The sequence below is a fragment of the Hemiscyllium ocellatum genome, chromosome 7, assembly GCF_020745735.1.
Source record: "Hemiscyllium ocellatum isolate sHemOce1 chromosome 7, sHemOce1.pat.X.cur, whole genome shotgun sequence".
NCBI classification, from domain to species: domain Eukaryota; kingdom Metazoa; phylum Chordata; class Chondrichthyes; order Orectolobiformes; family Hemiscylliidae; genus Hemiscyllium; species Hemiscyllium ocellatum.
The window spans coordinates 54,043,121-54,064,795 of NC_083407.1; the positions used below are offsets into that span (position 1 = coordinate 54,043,121).

General features: G+C 41.0%; 1 protein-coding gene across 2 annotated transcripts in view; it reads left to right on the forward strand.

Annotated features, from left to right (window-relative positions):
* The window catches only part of ly75 (lymphocyte antigen 75), a 140,167-nt gene that overhangs the window by 74,173 nt on the left and 44,319 nt on the right, over positions 1-21,675 (forward strand). For both annotated transcript variants that reach the window (XM_060827202.1, XM_060827203.1), the window contains exons 18-22: positions 3,199-3,374; positions 4,850-4,914; positions 10,208-10,299; positions 15,943-16,085; positions 20,541-20,646. In XM_060827202.1, coding sequence (XP_060683185.1) covers positions 3,199-3,374; positions 4,850-4,914; positions 10,208-10,299; positions 15,943-16,085; positions 20,541-20,646 — 582 coding nt within the window. The remainder of the gene's footprint in view (positions 1-3,198; positions 3,375-4,849; positions 4,915-10,207; positions 10,300-15,942; positions 16,086-20,540; positions 20,647-21,675) is intronic.

Sequence of the window (21,675 nt, forward strand, 5' to 3'; positions counted from 1 at the left end):
TATAGAATTCAGCTTGAAAACCATCCGGGCCCGGTGCTTTTCCGCTCTGAAGTTGCCTAATTGCCTCAAGTATTTCTTGGACTGTTAAAGGGGTATTTAGGGCCGACACCTGTTCCGGAGTCAGGCCCGGGAAGGTCAAATTTTTAAAAAATGACTGCATCCTCCTAATCCTATCTTCACAATCCTGCGATCTATATAGTTCAGAATAAAATTCTTTAAAGGTCGCATTGATCTTTTTATGATCATGAGTCAGGGTACCTGTACTTTCCTTGATGGTCGGAATAGTTTGAGGGGCTTTCTTTTTCTTTGCAAGAAATGCTAAGTATCTACCCGGTTTGTCACCATATTCATATAATCTTTGTTTCGCAAATAATATTTCCCTTTTAGCCGTTTGAGTAAGCGCGGTGTTTAAAGCTGTCCTAAGAGCTGTAATCCTCTGCAATTTTGTGATAGAAGGTCTATCAGCGTATGCTGTTTCGGCTGCTTTTAGGCGAGCTTCGAGCAGACGCTGTTGCTCTCCCTTCATTTTCCTCTGGGTCGCTGAATAGGAAATGATCAAACCTCGTGCATAAGCTTTGATGGTCTCCCACATCATTGACGGATTGCTAGCCGTACCAGTATTAATTTCTAAAAAAGTTTTAAGTTCTTGGGAGAAGTACTTTAAAAATTTGCTATCTTTTATCAGGAAGGGGTCCATACGCCAATGCCGAGCAGATGTTCCATTGTTCTTTACCTTAGTTTCCATGTATACAGCGGCATGGTCAGAGATTGCTATCGTACCTATTTTACAGGTTGCTATAGAGTTTAGAAAAATCGATGGGGCAAAAAACATATCAATTCTTGTGTGACATTTATGTGGATTAGAGTAGAAAGAAAAATCTCTACCCTGTGGATGGAGACATCTCCATACATCTACCAATCCTAATTCTTTATTCAGGTCCGCCAGTTGTCTAGATCTGGGAGATACTCCAGCGGCACTCTTGGGAATCCTGTCTATTTCCGGATCCATAATACAATTAAAGTCTCCCCCTATAATTGTATGACGGGCACCAAAGGCCATCAGTTTTGAAAAAGCTTCCGTTATGAATTTAAAGGGGTGTGCCGGGGGGCAGTATACATTTAAGATCCCATATTCCTCTCCATTTATGAGGGCTTTAATCAAAATATATCGTCCAGATTCGTCTTTTATCTGATTTAGAATTTTCAAAGGGAAGTTCTTCCGGACAAGGATAACGACTCCCCTGCTTTTTGAATTAAAAGAGGAAAAAAAGGCCTGATCAAATCCGCCCTGTCGTAATTTTAAGTGTTCTTTATCCGACAGGTGTGTCTCCTGTAGGAGAGCTATATCAACTCTCTCCTTCTTAAGATTTGATAATATTTTCTTCCTTTTAACTGGCGAATTACTCCCCCTGACATTCCAGGTGCACCACTTAACCGACTGTTCAGCCATAATCATCTGGACAGATCCGAGACCCCTCGGGAGGGGAAACCCTATCTAGAACATCCCGAGCATGGAGCATACAAGATTTACAAAAGTAAAGATTCTCTGATACACTCAAAACAATATAACAAAAAACTCTTTCTAAATATAAAAAATATAAAACATTCCGAATTGGAGATTTTCTCCCTTGTTCCCAGGGAGCGTCACTTCCTCTCCTACAGTCCATCTTACCCTCTTCCAACCAGTGCCCCACCCTTGACCCAGGTGTTCCTCAATAAAATGAGGAGAATTCAAATATAATATAAAGCTAGAGTTAACAGTGAACACCCCACCCCCACCCACACCCACATCTAAATATATTTGGGAATATTAATACCATATATAACTATAAGATTACAATCTCAACACGTAATACTTAAATATAATACCACAAAATAACAGGGGAAAGAAAAACAACCCCGCTCCTAAAAACAGAAGTAAAATCGAATAAGGTAACCACCTCCCCCCATCAACATTAACCAAACGCCCCAACATATATATATACATACACACATAGGGGGAAAGATAAGAAAAGATGAAGGGATGTAAACCAAAATAATGGGAAAGGCAGACCAGCGTCCACAATCTCTTACAGCTTATTTAAGAGAGTCCAAGAATTCCTTAGCCTTCTCCGGTGATCCGAAGTTATATATGGATCCTTCGTGGCTAAGGCGTAGCGTCGCTGGATATCGTAAGGAGTACTGGATATTTAAGTCCCTTAAACGCTTCTTCGCCTCATCAAATGCCTTCCTCTTTCGGACCAAAGCTGGGGAGAAGTCCTGGAACAGCATGATCCTGGATCCTTTGTGGGTCATAGCTTGGGGATCTTTTCCCAGATTTCTTGAGGCTTCCAGGAGCATCTGCCTCTCCCTATAGCTCTGCAGCTGGAACAGGACCGGGCGTGGGCGCTGGGTTGAGCCGGGCCCACGTACTGTGACCCGGTAGGCCCATTCTACCCTTACCTGGCCTGATCCAGCCTGCAGATTTAAAAGTTGTGGCAGCCAATGCTCTAAGAATGCTGTCAGCTGGCCTCCCTCTTCCTGCTCGGGAAGGCCCAACAACCGAATATTTTTTCTACGACATCGATTTTCGAGGTCATCAATGTGGTTTTCTAGGTTCTGGACTCGATTCTCGAGAAAACGGATGTGGTCGGCTGTTGATTTTATCCCAGTCTCTGAGGCTGCGGCCTTCGACTCCACCTCTCTGACTCGGCACTCCAATTCCTGAATGTCTCTGCCCTGCTTCTGCAGCTCGGCTGATAGTGCTTCTCTGCTCTGCCGAGACTCATCGATAAAAGCATCAATCTTCGCCTCCCACCTGGCAAACATCTCCTCAAAGCTCATCTTCATTGGTAAATCTCCTGAAGTAGCTGAAGACACCTTTGTTGCAGCTGAAGAGGGAGAGGGTGGGGGAGGGGTCCCTGCTTTCTTAGAGCCGCCTGTTCCCTTCCCTTTACTCATTTTCCAGCTAGTATTAGACGATTTAAATGTACTAATAGGTAACTATTTAAGGTTAACAATTATTATAAATGGTTTAGTGAGTGTGGTGGGGGTGGATAGCCCACTTTTCCCAAGTTTTGGGTAGAGCACTGTGGACTCAGTCTTGCTGGGTCGCCGCCATCTTGGATCCCCCAAAACTCAACTCTTAACATTTGAGAGCCACCTGATATTGTTTCAGGTTCTTAACTGTCAACACTTTCCTGTGCACTTTTTCTTCAGACGGAGAGAGTATTCATGGGCCCACGGTTGTTATTGATGGTAACGAATATTGGTTTGTGAACAACACCAGGTTAACTTACCAAGAAGCTGATCTATATTGTTCAAGGAATGAGAGCAAATTGGCTTCCATAACATCCAGACCTGCAATAAAAATGATTAAGACCCATCTACTAAAGGTGAGTTTTACCTTCTTTATCAAGGTTTTTGTCTGTATATTCGCATTACTAATGACCAAAAGTATTTCTTCAGTGTGTACTGAGGCTACATCAGATGTCTCAAGGGATAATTTTAATGACTTGGTAATGCTGCCAGGGTGTGTGTAATGTTTCATTTATTAATTTAGTTCTTGTGTGCAACAAGTATTTTTAACGCCATCTTTCTAAATAAAATGTGCTGCCACATGTGACGATTCCTGCACATTACCTTGCACACTGCTGCATCACTGTGCACGTATGCAATGTAATGGGAAATTTGAGTGAAGTATGTGATGAGTGTAGAGCATCTTACCCAGTGTGCATTGCCAGCAAATAGGCTTTGCATTATGAGCACAAAGTCAGCAAATTATATTGTCAAGATATATTTTCATAAGTGATAATTTTCTTTTTGGGAAATCTGATCACAACTTGCTCCCCAGAGCCATGAAGCCAAGAGTTAAACTATCATCCAGAATCTCTCACCAGACAGGAATAAGGTAGTAACTTTCACTTCCACTTTGAGATATATTGAAATACAAATTGTATATTTGAATATATTCTTACAAGTATATGCAAATGATATACGTATGCAGGAATTTTCTTAACATTTTAATAGATTTAAAATTTTAATAACTAAAAAAATCTATTTAACACAAATTAATAAAATATTATCAGTTCTTGTGTAACACCATATTATAGAAGAATCACGTTTTAGAAAGAGAGCTTAAGGTGTTGGCTCTGTAATCACATTACAGCCAACACTCATTTTAAAAGTTTGCATTGTAGAAACAGCATCCCCAATTCATCAAGCGTGTTACAGCGAATTCATGTTGATGAAAGGCACATTATAACAGAACAACTTGTACTGATGTTAAAAGGGTATCCAAGGTTTTGTATTTGTGAATATCAGATGTGCAATGGTGAGTCTTCAAGATAATGTAAATTTTTATCTAAGCACCTAATATTGTTGCTATTAACAGTCCTTGGCATTCTGATGTAGAATATGTCTGCCAATAATACTACACTTTCTAACACGCACTCTTTTTAAAGCACCCAGGAGAAAGCAATTCATAATGCTCAAGTCAATAAGTACACGAGGATTGAGATTTCCACAATTAATCTTTCCAATCTAAAAATAAAAATTGTTGCCTAATTGCTTTGCATAACTGGCCTGGAAAAATGGCCATCTGCTGATGAGGGCAAGTTGCACTTGAGGTCATCAGATCAGATTAGGAATAAAAGTTAAGATTCTGAGCCAACACATAAACAGAGAAGCTTCCCCATGAGCACAAAAATATCCAATTTAGATACAACAGATGACCACACTCTGACTCATACATTTGACTTCCTGTAAGAGGAAAGAATACCTGAGTGTGAGCAGTTCTATTTGGCAGAGAGAACTAAAATTGCAAGATGTTAATGCGTGAAAATTAGAAATTGACTTTTCCTCTCTACAGCACTTTCCTTCGTTGCTAAAGTGGTGGGTCAAGGCCATCAATTTCAATATGATGAACAGTCCATTGTAAGTACTGCGTATAATTTTTTTTAATTTTCAATTTGTTAATATAATTTCTAATCACTTCATCTACATTCACAATGTGATTGACATTGAAGAATATATGTTTCTGTGGCACAGACTTTTCCAAACATTCAATGGAAACTGTCACTATTCTGTAAACTATTATATTTTTGTGGGTATTCAATCTAAATACAAATTGTTTGTTTATTTTGCATTGATACTGCAGCATGACTGCAATCTAGCACTGGCAGTTTAATTGTAGAAATGCATCATTTATTCCATTATTTAATGGCCTAGAATAGTATTTTACCATAGAGTCCACTTTCACTTTCGGGGTCAGTTCAACCCCCAGTAGATCATTTCAAGATCTGTTCATCAATCCATGATGATCTAAATAAAAATAATTAGGATAAAGAAAATTGGACAGTTTTCATTCCTCATCGTTGATGGAAGTAAATATATGGATGTGATTTGTGAATTTAGTCTGATCACACATGAAGCATTATAACTTTGATGAGGTTAAAGTGTGCCTAACCCATCTTAGTTAGCATTATTGTATAGGGCAATGTTAAGCTACGTTTTTTTTCATTGCTTACTGTATCCTTAATTCCATCCCGCCACTATTGTAATTTGTAACAACAAAAGACAAAAAGTGAAGTGGAGTGGAGAGACAGTATAGATCGAATTTCCCCAGGGTGCTTCGCTGGTACTTCTCACCTCAGTCTGTGGATGACTGTACCATCCCAATTCATTGAAGAGAAGGAACATCCTGAGCCCCTCAACAAGCTATTGTTTCACTTAGTGGCATTATAGTTTGTGGTCAGTACACCTCAAGTATTATGCTCATGGTATCTTCACTGTATCATAACACGTGACTTGATGGTACAATGATTTCATACTCCATCCTACTTCAGATGACAACTTGAAACACAGTGCTGTACTGGAAGCATTCTCCTCTGTTGTAACCTACACTTAATATTAGCTCAGACACTATTATACCCAAGGCATGTAATCTTTGAAACAAATGGTTGCAATAAAATCTGTTGGATTCTTCAATACAATATCTATTTTTAGTTTCTTCTCTATAGTAAATAACGTAAATATTGCTGCATCAGGTAAAACACCCTTTTGGTTACAAAATGACACCAACACCCTTCTTTGCACAATGGAATGTAGGTTTAAATATTTACCTGGCAATCACTGAGTACTGTGCTGGACCAGACCCTTCATGACAGTTGCAGTCATTTTCATGGATGAAGACAAGTATTCACATGCTACAGCAATGTTTTAACTCTGTGGGTGGATGACTCCACTTTTCAGTCAAGTCTGCACATAACTGCTAGCACCTTTGCATGATTTTCCTCTATCTGGTTCTGCATCTCTATTAGGTTTCTTATGGCTAAATCCTGAGTTTGGACATCTGTATGCTCAGCAGGAGCTCAGTAGCCCTTTCTCATTATCAGACATCTCCGTTATTACCTTGTTTGTTAGTCATGGGTACCTGACTGTGATGTGCTCACCAGGTAGTGAGCAGAATCTAATGTAGAATGTGAACCCACTGAGGTGAATGTGTCTGTGCTGGTGGAGGGGGCAGGTAAGTACTGATTGGCATAATCATCCTCAGAGGTGGGAAGTAGAGCTGGGAGTTAGTCTTTCTGTCGCTTTTTCTTGGTTCTGCTAACTGCCTGGAGGGCATTTAGAATTAGTATTTGCATTAGCTCAGGATTAAGCACAATTCTCTTCTCTTGCCCAAAATTGAATGCGTTAATCCTACGTGTGCATCAGTCAATGTCTTTGATCTTTGCAAAGACATTGATGTCTCCATCGATGCACTGTCGGCCATGGTCCCCCCCCACCCCCCCCCCCCCCCCCCCAACGCAGCCTTAGCTAGAGTGGGTCATCTAAGATAAGGGACCTTTTTCTCTAATTTTATCTCCCTTCTGATGACAAACCAGAGCAGTAGGTGTTATCCCAAATGGTACGTAACCAAGTTGCAGATGACACAATCGGCACTTGGTAGATAGAATAAAATGTTGGAAAATGTGAGGTTATGCATTTTGGCAGAAAAAGAAAAGAGGAGCTGATTATTATTTAAATGGAGGAAGTGCAGAAAGGTACAGCTCAGGAATTTGGGAGTCCTTGTGTGCATAAATCACAAAGTTGAGAGTGAACAAAGAAGGTAACTGAAATATTAGCCTTTATTTAAAAGGGAATGGAGTATAAAAGTAAGGACGTCTTTCTAAAACTGGACAAGATACTGGTCAGACAACAGCTGAGGTACTGTGGACAGAGTTGATCTCCCTATCTAAGGAAAGATATACTGACATTTGGAGGCAATCCAGTGAAGGTTAATTAGGTTGATCCTGTGTATAAGAGGGAATTTCTTATAGGAGGGGCTGAATAGATTGGGTTTGTACTCATTGGAATTTAGAGGAATGAGAAACTGTCTATTGAAACATACAAAATTCTTTGGGGGCTTGAAAGGGTAAATATGGAAAGGTTGTTATCCCATGTCGAAGAGGTTGGGCCATAGGGTGTAATCTCTGAATAAGGAGTCGCTAATTCTCTTGAGGGTAGTGGATCTGTAGAATTCTTTAGCACAGATAGCTGTTGAGGATGAGTCATTAAATATATTCAAGGTTGGGCTAGACAGATTTTTAACTTAAATCAGAATTAAGGGTTATAAGGAAAAAGCAGCAAAGTGAAGATTTAAGATTATCAGATCAATCGTGACCTCATTCGATGGTGGATTATCCTCAGTGGGCCGAATGACCTACTTCTCAGTTTTCTGATCTATGGCATGCTAAACTAGTAAATATTCTAGACAAAGACTGTCCTGCAGTAGGCATGAAGTAGCTCTCTCACTCAGTCCATTTTCAGCTGAGGCTTGCTTTACTAACTCCTGTGTGATGTCACTCTGCAATCCCACATTTACATTCTGTTCTGCCTTTGAGTGCCAGCTTTTAGGGTGAGCTAAGTATCACTTGTGCTTACAATTAGCCGTAAATTGGTCATCCTCTTCCTGCACTTGATCCAGGGCTGCTGACATGAGCTGTCACCTATGTTCAGGGTGCCTTGGTCAGATAGGAAAGTCTGTTGCTGTCTTTCCGGGAAGAACAGGATCCGGAGGATAATGAGGTATTGATACATCACTAAATTGCAAGGCCATCAGAACAGATATCCAGTCAGGGTCCCCGTTTTCCGGGAAATGCTTTTTCAATATGGCTCCTAGATCTTCTATGCTGTAAAATAACAATGACCTTGTCAATTTGATGTCTACCTCTGACACATCACGCCATGCTCCTCATGTGTGCCTATTGCATTAGCTGACCATTACATAATCTAATGAAAAACACCCTACAGCCTGCAAGTGAAAGCAACTCTCACTTCAAGTCCTGATGCCAAAATTCTACTCTAGAACAGAAGAATCTGCACCAAGATGGAAAATTATTTGAACATACCAAACTAAACATTGGTAACCATTTTGCTGCTGACTAAGATAGAAATTGTCAGTCCAACTGTTTTGTTTTTTGTTTCATCACTCTCGCCTGACTGTGTTAAATCAACCTGCGGTCCATTAATTCCCATAGAATCATAAAATCCCTGTAGAGCAGAGAGAGGCCATTTGATCCAGCAAGTCTGCACTGACCCTCTGAAGAGCATCCCATTCATGCCCACTGCCCTTCCGTTTCCCTGTAGACCTGCGTTTCCTGTGGCTTATCCTCCCAGCCTGCACGTCCCTGGACACTATGCACAATTTAGCATGGCCAATTTATCAAACCTGCTCACCTTTAGACTGTGAGTGGAAACCAGACTACCCGGTGGACACTCTCTTGCAGAGACAGCAAGAATGTGCAAACTGCACAAGAGTTGCCCGTGATTACAATCAAATGCCGGTCCCTGGCACTCTGAGGCAACAGTGCTAACCACTGAGTAACCATGCCCTCTAAATTTATTTCATCCACAAGACCCACTTTCCATTCTGGTTTCAATACTTCCTGATGTTGTAATGGTTCCTTTTTCTTAGTAGAGTTCCCATTCATTTTGAAACTACCACTGCTGCTACACAATGCCACAAAAATAAATGCATTTAAACTCTTGTTCCTCTCATAGCCCTTTCTCTCAAACTACCTTTCCTTATTTAAATATTGTACGTGTTATTACCTCTCAGATTTGTGACCAACTTTCTGACAATGCTCTGTTCAAATCTCTGAGGTAGTGGGAGTACTGTCGTCTTAAGGTCATGGTTTCCACCCCCTCTTTGCCCACAATATTCTGTCTTGAATATTTTAACTTCTCAATCCCTGTCTGTCTTAAACTGACTTTTCAACCCTAATTCCTCTCCTTTTTCGAAGACTGTTAACTCCCTTCAATAACATGGTGTACCCCTATGACTGCTTCAGCCTATCTGGCAATATCTTGCCTTTCACTCAGAGGTATTTAGATTCTCTTATTGGAGATGGGCAATGGCTGGAATGTTACATCTTGTCAGTTATCTTGATCCTGATCCATATGGTCACGGACTTCTTCAGTGATCAGGGTTTGAAGTGGGAGTTTGAGATCTTCCCAACCAGTAGGCGCACAGTGTTGATTTTCTCCAGGAGGGCAAATGTTATTGAGGTAATTGTACGCCTTACTGGGCAGTGTCAATTCTCCCATTTAATATAAATGTCTTCCAGTACTAGTCATGCCACAGAATCTTGGCCACAGTTAATAATGCAGTGGGATCTGCTGTAATGATTGCCATGGAATCTCAGATATAGGTGAGTGTGAGCAAGTTGAGAGCTACACCAGGGAAATCAGAAGCCTGGGCAATGGGGTGGTCATATGCTGGGTCTCTTTCAGGCTGAGTGCCCATTAAAAAGGAATGCCTCCTTCCTGTAGGCCACTGGTAAATCCAGTAGAGTTTGTCGGGAAATCTCCCTTGATGGCGATTCCTCTGTCTGCTGCTGATGGAATTTCAGTGAATGAGGGCCTTAAGCTACCTCAATTAGCCTGTGTCTGAAAGGCTTGTAAGGTAGTTTGCTGAAGGAAATTCAATTCCAGGCAGTATTTGAGTTGCAAACTTACTGAGAACTACAATTATCAGCAAGCATTTCTTCTTTTTCACTGGCCACTGCCCTACCCTGCCAAAGCCCAAACCAGCCACTACCACCAAACTCCTATCTAATGAAAGCAGCTGAAGATGATTGAGCAAACTAACTTCAAGACAGAAAAAGAAATATTTAACTTTGTTTCATAAAAAATTACATATTTTATTGCACTGTAACTGATGTTTTATATTTTTCCTTTTTAGTTTTGGTCCCTATTATATTTATGATCGATTTCACTCCTTCCATAACCGATATAGAGCTTGTTGGTTTATAACTCCTTATGTCAGATGGATTGGTAAGTAATTTGTATATTGCATGTTTGTTGTTGTAATTTGTTATAGATTAATTATGATCCTATATCCATAAAATTAATGGGATAGTATTAGCATGGATGCAAAATTGGCTCAAGGACAGGACATTAGCAAATGGTCGATCCTCAGATTGAGGGAATTATAATGTGGTGTTTCCTGGGAGTCACTGTTCTGACCACTAGTATTTATGCATTGTGTACTTGACTGTACAGAACATAATTTCAAAGTTTGCCAATTACTTGAAACTCTGGAATGTAAACAACAACAAGAAACATATTACCGTTCGGGTTCCTGTTAGTGATTGATAACATCTAAGTACCCAGCAATTAAGTGATAGAGCTACACCAGAAGATTTTAAGATTTTTAACAGAAACTTTTAATTATTTTGGGCATACAATAAATGCTATTCTGTATCTTATTACTGCATCTACATGCCAGCTTTATCCCATCACAAAATGTGATTTAAGTTTTGGAGTCTTCCCTATTTCCTCTTCTAAATCCTATCCCCAAAGGAAATGAATAAATGTTTGTTTATTTAAAAGAAGAAAAGAGCATGGTAGATAAACTTGTTTAAAAAATGGTCTCATGATGGAAGTTGCTGTCAAACCCAGCATTTGAACATCCAAATTATTCTCAATTGAGTGGCTTGCTTGGCTGTTTCAAGGCAGTTAAGAGTCAATCACATTGCCTTGGATCTGGACTCACATGTAAGCAGACTTGGTAAAGTTGGTAGATTTCTCTTCCCTGGAAGGGGTTGGTGAACCAGACAGGGTTTTCCATCAAGGCTCCTGTCTATGGGAGCAACAGTAATTATACCCATATTTACGAGGCCCCCCTGCTCCCCAGACCGCCATGTACAGCCCTCATGGCTATACAAAGGCCCTAATCAATACCACCAACCGATCCATCTCTATATAATTTAGAAAAAGCTGCCATGTCTTATAGAATCACTCCATTCTGTGGTGTGCCATACTTGTCAGGTAATCTTGAGGGACTAGCTCCATCACAAGTCTATGCCATCCTGCAAGAGCTGGAGGTTTTTCTGATATCCAGTTCATTAGGATGTTCTTCCTTGCACAGTGCATCAGGATATTAAACAACCTCTTCCTGTGCTCCTCCAGAGAGGGAAGGTTTGGTAGTCCCAAGGGGAGGGACACCAGACCCACCCCCACCCTCCACACCCCCAACTTTACCTCCCAGAATCCTCTCCAGCTCATTTACAATGGCCATCCAGTATCCACGGATCTCGTAACTGGACCAGAAACAATATATAGGGGTGCCAATACTGTTTTTACATTTGGGACATTTCAGGGAGGATCCTGGTACCTTAAAACTTTGCTAACCTCTCTGGTGCCATGTGGGGCCCTGTGGAGAATCTTCATTTGCATTACAGTGCTCTATTGCATATTGAAATCACCTTTACAATTCCCCATATATCCTCCCATGTTTCCGATGAAATTTCTTCCCCTAACCTCTGATTCCAAATCTCATGAAGTCTCTCCCTATCCCCCAAGGCATTGTCACTCTGTAGATGGTATATGGTACTAACTGAGAGAGCACCGCCACATCCGAGCACTCTACATTCTATATCTGGCTCGTATGGCTCAGTTAGGAGCATGGTTTTCTTCTGTATATAATCCCTAACTTGGAAATATCGGGGAAAAGGTCATTTTTGGGATTCCATATTTTTGACCTACTTGTCTAAAATACATCAAGACCTCCCCCTCATCAGGTCTCCCAGACAGGAGATTCTTTTATCCTGGATCAGAGTGGTGCTGGAAAAGCACAGCAGTTCAGGCAGCATCCACGGAGCAGGAAAATCGACATTTCGGGCAAAAGCCCTTCATCAGGAATAAAGGCAGAGTGCCTGCAGAGTGGAGAGATAAATGAGAGGAGCCTAGCTGATTCCTTTATCCTCCCAAGCCGGAGTCCATTGACCCCGGCCTAAATCCTGGAGCTCCCATTATCTGGGTAAATGGCAAAGTCTTAAACAAATTGCCCTCACCCTGCATCATCCTCCATCCTTTTACGTATTTATGATAACTGGACTTTTACAGTGCTCAACTGCTAATCCCATTTTATCCATAAACAGTGAGTTTATGAGGGGACACTTTGCCTGCAAGGCCTCCACATCAAGCCATAGCAATTTAGGGTCACTGTGTAGCCATTTGCCTACATATGACAGCAGGACATCTATTTGATATTTCTTCAATTCCAGGAGGCGTACACCCTCCACCACCTTCCCCACCACCACGAACCCCTCCCCCCACCCACCACCACCGTATAATATCCTGCGGAAGCTGCAGCTTGGTAAGTTTAAGTAACGGACAACTACGGCACCAAATAAATTATCCAAGCCATCTCACAAACCTCCGCAGCACCTGTTTGGGTATTAATAGCAGGAGCATCCTCAGGATATAGCAGCCAAGGGAGAACATTGATTTTAATCAAACAGCTGCACAAAGTTACCTCCTGTATAGCTACAGGAAGCGAGGGGTAATAAAAATTCCCAGATAAAGAAAACCTTTGTGACCATGTAAAGGGAAATTCCATTCTGTCTTCCAGTTTCGGTATCTCCACCAACTCCCCCCAACAGGCATGACTTCCAATTTTGTAAAACCTATCCTGTATCCTGAAAAGCTACCGAATAATTTAATTTTTTTATATTAACCAGGGTATGGATTTTTCAGGATTAGCTAAAAACAAAAGGACATCGGCTGCATAGACAGTGATTTTATGTTCCCCAGCTCCCACTTCCAGTTCCATTATTTCATGGTCTTTTCAGATGGCCTCCGCCAGTAACTCAAGTATCAAGATGAACAGTAGCAGCGATAGGGGACATTCATGTTGTCTGCCACTTCCCACACTAAAATTGCTCGATTTAACCCATTCATGATAATCGCTGCCTTAGGGTCTTCAGATAACACTGCCACCCCACCTGGCGAAGGCCTCTCCTAGACTAACCTCCTAGAGCAGCAAAGAGGTACGACCATTCCACCTGATCAAAAGCCCTTTCTATATCCAGGGAGACAACCAAACCCGGAATCGCTCCCTGCTGACATATTTGCACAATGTTCAGTACCCATCGAATATTATTCGAGGAGCTGCAGCCCTTGATTTAAAAACCCGTCCAACCCTCTTTTATAATAATGAGCAGCACCTTCTCCGGTCTCTGAGCCAACACCTTTGATAAAATTTTAAAATCTATGTTCAACAACCAAATGGGTCTGGAGAATGCGCAATCCTCTGGGTCTTTCCCTTTCTTTTTAGATAAGGGAGATATTAGCCTCCCTTAGAGAGGGCAGAAGACAGTACTACCTATACGAATGACTATACATCCCTAGCAGTGGTTCAGCCAACGTGTGTGTAAACTCATTGTAAAATTCACTCGGGAATCCATCTGGACCGGGTGCCTTACCACCTCCTGTACTTTCAGAGGTGCATTTTAAAAGGGAGGCCTGATCTGCATTTATACTAGGCAGGTCCAAGTTTTCCAAAGAAGGATTCCGTTCTCTCATTTCCATCCCCACATCCCTCCAACAAGTATAACTCTTTATAAAACTTTCAGAATCTGGCATTGATCTTCCTCCGTTCATGAGTGACATTGCCAGCTGTCTCCCTGATAGACACAATGGACTGTGGAGCACTTTCCTTCCGAGCCAGATAAGCCAGGAATCTTCCTGACTTATCCCCATATTCAAGCAGCGTTTGCTTTGCAGAGGAGATTCCTCTCCTCGCCACTTGTGTGAGCACTGAGTCCAGAGCAGCCCGGAGAATATTGACCCTTTGTAATTTGACCACAGATGATTAGATTAGATTAGCTTCCCTACAGTGTGGAAACAGGCACTTCGGCCCAGCTAGATCTGGTATAATATGTTGACTTGGGCTGGCTTCAACCGGACCTCGAGCATCCGCTGCTGCTCTCCTCTCTATTTCATACTCTGCAACGATTCTTAATCATTCTCCTTAAGAATGCTTTGGTGGTCTCCCCGAGCACTGGTGGATTGCTGGCCATATCCCCATTGATGTCCCAAAATGCCCTGAACTCCCTTGTGAAATACTGAACAAAGTTGTCATCTTTCAGCAAAAACTGATCAATGTGCCACTGCCGTGTGCTTACTCCACTACTGTTGGTCTTAATATCTAAATATACAGCCACATTGTCCAAAATAGTTATGCTCCCAATTCTGCAGGCATTCACCGAATCGAAACAAACCGACCGAAGAAAGAACATATCAATTCTTGTGTGGCACTTGTGCAGGTTGGAGTAGAAGGTAAAGTTCCCTCCCCCCACCCCCCACAACCATTCGGGAGGAGGCACATCCACTCGTCCCAGCTCCTCAAATGTCCACCAACTGTCTAGACTCTGCCAAGATGTACCCAACAGCCCTGTTGGCATCGTGTCTACACCAGGGTTCATGAGACAATTAAAGCCTTCTCCTATAATCATATGACTCACTCCAAGAGCCATTAACTTAGAAACTGCATCAACTAAAAATTTGAGAGGGTTCACCGGGGGACACTAAACGTTCAGGATGCCATTCTTTACTTTTCTGTGTATTAGTGCCTTGAGAATGACGAACCATCCATAGTCATCCTTGATTTGATCTGTCACCCGAAATGGGAGGATCTTTCATACCAGTATGGCCATCCCTCTGCTTTTGGAGTTAAGAGGAAAAGAATACCCTATTGTATCCTCCCTGCTGTAACTTCAGCTAATTAGAGCTTGTGAAACCCATGATATTTTAGATAGTCACAGAGATCTATAGCACAGAAAAAAAGGCCATTTGACTCAGTGTCCGTGCCAGTTGAAAGCAACTACCTATTTTAATCCCATTTTCCAGCACCCTGGCATCACAACTGCACATTCACATAATTCTGAACTGGTAGACAGAGAAGGTTTATTTGTGATTGGAACAATCTGTTTAAAGACTGGTAGTTTTAACATTCTAAGAATGAACTTATGGCTTTTCCATTATGGGAAAAAAGTAGCTTACATTTGCCTTTCAGGAGATCACAAAGTGCATCACTATGATTATAGTGTTTAATCAGTTTGCAGTGCATTTGTGATTTAGTGGGATTGTGTGGTTTCCAATCAGTAACACCATTTTGCCAAGATGTCAGAAGAAAACTTTATTCTTTGAATAGTGTCATTGATTTTTTTTTGCATCTATTGGAGAGAACAGAGTATCAGTATTAACTCATCTAAAGATAGAACCTTTCACAATCGAGCACAGCACTGAACTATCAGCCTAAATTGTATGCTTGTGCCTGGAGTGGGGTTTCTGTCTTTAATAAGATTTTCATTACTGACCTGTGGATGACATTAAGAAAATCAGTTTACAGGTTGATTTGTGTGTGGACATGTCATTTCACAATGTGTTGGTGTGGAATTTCACCATGGGATGTGGTAATTGTAACTCACAAAAGCATGAAACACTGAATCACTTAACCTTAATCCATTGATGAGAAATGATATTCCTGATTAATATCAATGTCTGTCTGTTGAAGGACTGTACTTAAATAATGTAATATTGAAGTAACAAATTGTAGTTTGCAAATTCGTGAGATTTACTACTGTTTCAGAATTATGGTTGTATTGCTTCAATTTTGTTTTTACCTTGCAGAACCCCATGAGTTTGTGGACTGTGCCAGACCTCTTCCCTTCATTTGTCAGAAATTAAATATATCATCACTAGAACCATGGTATCCAGAAGCCAATGTGTCAGGTACTCCATGCACTGGTGATTGGATCCCCTTTGGAGATAATGTAAGAGAAAAGAAACTTGTTTCTATTTGTCATTTTTCAGCACAATAACATCATAAAATTGGGAATATTTGTAAGAAGTTGGGATGAGGTCTTTAGATGGAATTCTTGTTAGTTGGAAAAGGTAATGAAAGATGACAATCCTCTTATTGAGTCTTGAGTTCCAGAGCTAATCAAGGGTGAGGATAATTATTTTGCTTAGTGGTGTTAATCCATCCAGAACAATCATTCTATTACTTCCATTCCATGTGTCAATTACACTATTGCGAAGAAAGTTTTCAGGAAGGTGGGATTGAATTTGTTTACTGTCAGTTTGAATCCGTGGTCTGTCTTGTTCCACTTTTGAAAGTTTGAGGTAATTTTCTAGATTTAACTTGTCCATACTGTTCAGTCTTTTATACATGAACAAAACAACTTCCCTGGCATCTCCTTAAAAAGCCCAGGTTGTTCTGGTCTGATTATCTGACAGAGGTTTTAATGAGGTAAGATCACCCAGTGGCTGTGTCCGGCACTGCTTCCAGTAATTGAATGAACATATTAACAGGGCAGGGCTCAAGCAGGTACTGGTTGACCTTTGCAAAGATGGCATCAGCCACTCCATTAGTGGGACAGCACACAAACTCATATTTGCTTGGCACTTCTGACATAAGGTGTCAGAAGATTTTATGCGAGTTATGAAGCAAAATTTGATCTAGAGACATTAGGATGAAAAGCTTAATCAAAATAATATTTACTGAGTGTTGTTAATGGGGGAAAGAGGGATAGACACAGGCAGTGAGGTTTAACAAGGGAATTCCAGAGCTTGGAGATATTACCAATCATAGTTCAGTTAAAATCGGGGGTGCATAGGAGTTTAGAATCTGACCAGCAAAGATATCTGAGAAGTTTGTGACTGCTGATATTTGAGGGAATAAATGGTGAGACGCCATGGAGAGATTTGAAAACAAGGATATGACTTTTAAGATCAAGATAAAACAAAACCGATGCCAGAGATCTGAAACAAAAAAACTGAAATTGCTGGAGAAGCTCAGCAGCTCTGGCAGCATCTGTGGAGAGAAAATAGAGTTAATGTTGAGTCCAGTGACCCTTTGTTAGAATATTGGACTTGGATTTGTGGTTGGAAGTTTGTTTAGGGATCAAAAATAATACTGAAGTTGTAAACAGTTTGGTTCAACCTTGAAAGAGATTTTGGAAATGAGGTTGTAGTTTGCAGGGACAAAAGTGTCGGTAGTTGGTTTCCTGAAGAGAGGGTTGATGATTGCAGGATTTAAAGGAGAAAGACTACCTGAAGGAAAAACTTTTAACATCATCTAATATAAAGATGAGAAAGGGGAGTTTCATGGTCAACAGTTTTTCGAGGAAAATATGGGTTTCAGAGCAGGAGGAGAAGATTCTTCTGGCCAAAGTGATAGGAATGGAGAGAGACAAGAGAGAAACTAGAGAAAGATGCAAGGTCATGGATAGGGTAAGAGTATCTGGAGGAGGTTTGGCCCAGTGGAGTAGTTGAAGGGGAGAAAATTGATTGGATCATCTCAACCTTGCTGACTAAGGTCTGTGAGTTTCTTGTATGTTGTTGGAGGTGAAAGGTACTGTAGAGAAGTTTAATAAGGTGACTTATATTGGAGAAAGGAACCTGGATTTTTGCAGAATGAAATATTTGGCCGTATGCTATTAGTTTCAGGTTCCAGTGCTTATTTTCGATGAATTCTGTTAAGCATCACAAGTTCAAAAAAAGTAAAGAAAGTAACTTCTCATTAATATCCTTAGTCATCCAGTGTACACTTCTTTGGCATTAAATAGATAAACAATTTACAAATTTAACATCACAAACCAAAGAACTTTTATTGTTAAAGGAGGAAAAGGTTTACCTGTTAAGAGGCACTATAATGAATAATTTTGGGAAGGCCTAACATCAGCAGTATAGTGAGAGACAAAGGAGAGGTCCTAAATAGGCTGGCAGCACTTCAGGTAGTTAAGCCACCAGGCCCAGACAGGATATGTTCTGGATTGCTACAGAGGGAAGGAAGTAGATATACAGAACCGTTGACATAAATTGTTTAGGCCTCGCTGAACACAGGATTAGTCTCAGGGGATTGGAGGATTGCAAATATGACGCTTCTACTTTTTAGAAAAAGTGGGGTAAAAGATGACCCAGGAAACTCTGACCTGTCAGCTTCACAACAATAATGGGAAAGCTAAAGGAGGCCATAATGCGGGGCAAGGTAAATCTACACTTTTAGACAAAAATAAGTTAACACTAGACAGTCAACATGGTCTTATCAAGGGCTGGTCAATCTATCAAATTTACTTGTTCTTTGACAAGGTTACACAGGCAGCAGATGAGGGTTATAGATTTGTATATTTGGTTTTTCAGAAAGTATTTGGTATGGTGCCACATGGCAGGTTGGTTGGCAAATTAGAAATATTTGGGATTGATGAGTGCTTGACAAGCATGATTTAGAATTTGGCTAAAAGATAGGAAACAATAGATATAAGTCAGCATCTGATTGAAGATTTGTAGCTCGGGTATCCGTTGTTGTGGTTCTGCTCACCGAGCTGGAAGTTTTTGCTGCAAACGTTTCGTTCCCTGGCTAGGGAACATCATCAGTGCGGTGGGAGCCTCGTGTGAAGCGCTGCTTTGATGTTTCTTCCGGTATTTATATTGGTTTGTTCTTGCCGCTTCCGGGTGTCAGTTTCAGCTGCAGTGATTTGTATCTGGGGTCCAGGTCGATGTGTCTGTTGATGGATGTTCTTGCCGTTTCCGGGTGTCAGTTTCAGCTGTAGTGGTTTGTATATGGTGTCCAGGTCAATGTGTCTATTGATGGAGTTTGGGGATGAATGCCATTCATCCCCAAACTCCATCAATAGACACATTGACCTGGACACCATATACAAACCACTACAGCTGAAACTGACACCCGGAAACGGCAAGAACATCCATCAACAGACACATCGACCTGGACCCCAGATACAAATCACTGCAGCTGAAACTGACACCCGGAAGCGGCAAGAACAAACCAATATAAATACCGGAAGAAACATCAAAGCAGCGCTTCACACGAGGCTCCCACCGCACTGATGATGTTCCCTAGCCAGGGAACGAAACGTTTGCAGCAAAAACTTCCAGCTCGGCGAGCAGAACCACAACATATAAGTCAGCATTTCTCAGATTGGAGATGAGTTGGAAGTGGTGCTCCCCAGGGATCAGTATTGCAATCCTTGCTTTTTCTAATGTATCAAAATGATTTGAAGATGGGTGTTGAGGGCAAGATCTCTAAATTTGCAGAAGATAAGGTTACAAGAAGAGTGAATTGTGAGGATGAAGCTAAGCGACTTCAAAGCGGCACTGACAAGTTGACCAAATGGGCGGTCATACAAATTTCAATATGTGGAAATGTGAGGCAATGCATTTTGGAAGAACAAACTTGGAGAAACAGTGCATGCTGAGAGGTACAACTTTGCAGGGAGTATAGGAACAGAGGAATTCACTGGCATAAATCTCGAAAGGTTTTTAGACAAGTTGAAACAGTTGTTGAGAAGCTTATAGAATATAAAGGCAATGAAATGCTGCTACACCTTTACAAATCATTAGTCAGGCCATATTTGGAGTATTGTGTTCACTTCTGGGGCCTCTTATTTAAGAAGGATATTAAAACCCTGCAGAGAGTTCAAAGGAGATGTATTAGAATGAAATGAGGAATGAGAGATTTTTAGATACAAAGAAAAATGAGAAATTGAAGCAGAGAAGTCTAAGAGGTGACTTCACTGAGGTATTCAAGAATATTCTGTTTCCATTGTTTGGTACATTAGTAACTAGGGGTCACAATTTCAAGATTTTCAGCAAGACAACTAGGAGTGAGGTGAGGAGATCCTTCTGTATTCAGTTGTTAGGATTTGGAATGTACTGCCTGAGACCGTGGTGGAGTCAGATTACATAGGAGGTTTCAAAAGAGAGCTAGATGTATGAAAATGGTGAATTTAGAAGGCCATGGAAAAAGATACTAAGGAAAGAAGCATCCTTTCCTTATGCTTCCTTATTCCAGCCTGAGCCCCTCTCCTCCATTTGAGATACTCTTCCAGATTTCTATTGCTATGAGTATTCCGATAAGCATTATATATCTACTTTACTTTTATTTTTACTTGCCTTCTCATCAATATCCTTAGTCATCCAGGCTCCTCTTCTTTCAAGAGTCAGTACAACAAAGTGGGTCAAATGGCCTCCTTCCGTACTCTAAAATCTATGATTCTGTGTTTCAGTCAGATTCCTATTAGGCATAATATTTGCTATACTTATTAAAAACAATAGATTGTAGAACTGGTTCAGTTATTTCTCAAAAGTGTAAATTAAATTAGAATATCCACTCCCAAAACATACATAATGTAAATAGGGCGTAATGGTATGTCAAGTACAAGTAGTAGTAAGTACTTTTGATATGAATCCTATTCCATCTGTTTCAGTGCTATAACTTTGCTAAAACAAATGCTTTGCCATGGGAGGCTGGAAATCGATTCTGTCAGAGCCTAGGTGGGAACTTGCCGACTATCGCCAATTCTGTGGAACAAGGTATGTTATTTGATCAAGACTATAGGTGGCTATAAAGATCACTTTTTTTTTATTTTCTGTATTTTTGATTGTAACCTAAAATGGAAAGAAAGACTGTTTTAAATCCAAGGATTGTGGAAGGAATTACTGCACCTTTTGAAACTCCTTGTTTATGGTGTTTTACACGGCTGTTTGTTCAAGCGTGCTGCGGGCGGCACGGAAGCACCGTGGTTAGCACTGCTGCCTCACAGCGCCAGAAACCCGGGTTCAATTACTGCCTCAGGCGATTGACTGTGTGGAGTTTGCACATTCTCCCTGTGTCTGCGTGGGTGCTCCAGTTTCCTTCCACTGCCCAAAAATGTGCAGGTTAGGTGAATTGGCCATGCTAAATTGCTCATAATGTTCGGTGTAGGGGAATGGGTCTGGGTGGGTGAGCTTCAGCGGGTCAGTGTGGACTTATTGGGTCGAAGGGCCTGTTTCCACACTAAGTAATCTAATCTAATCACTCAGGAAAATGCCTGTAGATGCCACAGCACTGGGGTGTGCATGCATAGTGGGGTTTAGCTGACAACAAGTAGCTAATTAGTTTGTGCGATTGTGACCAGTCATTGATTCCTGAGATTATCATTCTGATGTCAACTGTTTGGTTCCTGGGCAGCTGAGCAGCTTGTGGATGTGAATGCTACAGGAGAAGTCTTTTAGCTGCCTTTGATCCATTTCACTCTCATGTTATCGCATTCAATGTTTGCAGTTTTAAAAAAGAATTACCAAAAACCTGAAGTAACTGTTGCTTCTAACCAATAATCAATTTACTTAGTGCACCCATTACCCTGGGCCTCCTGAAAAAGAGTGAAAGAACCTGGGAAAAGAAGGATGAAGAACAGAGTGCAGGCAAGCCAAAAGGAACATCTTAATGAGCCTTGTGGACTCATGCTATCAAACAGTGCTTCCCAGCCTTTATCCCATCAACTTTTTTTCTTGTTAGTCTGTCTGTGTAGGGATTTTAAAAAGGGGCCGAGAGTAGAACCATATGTTGTTAAATCTTGGTGT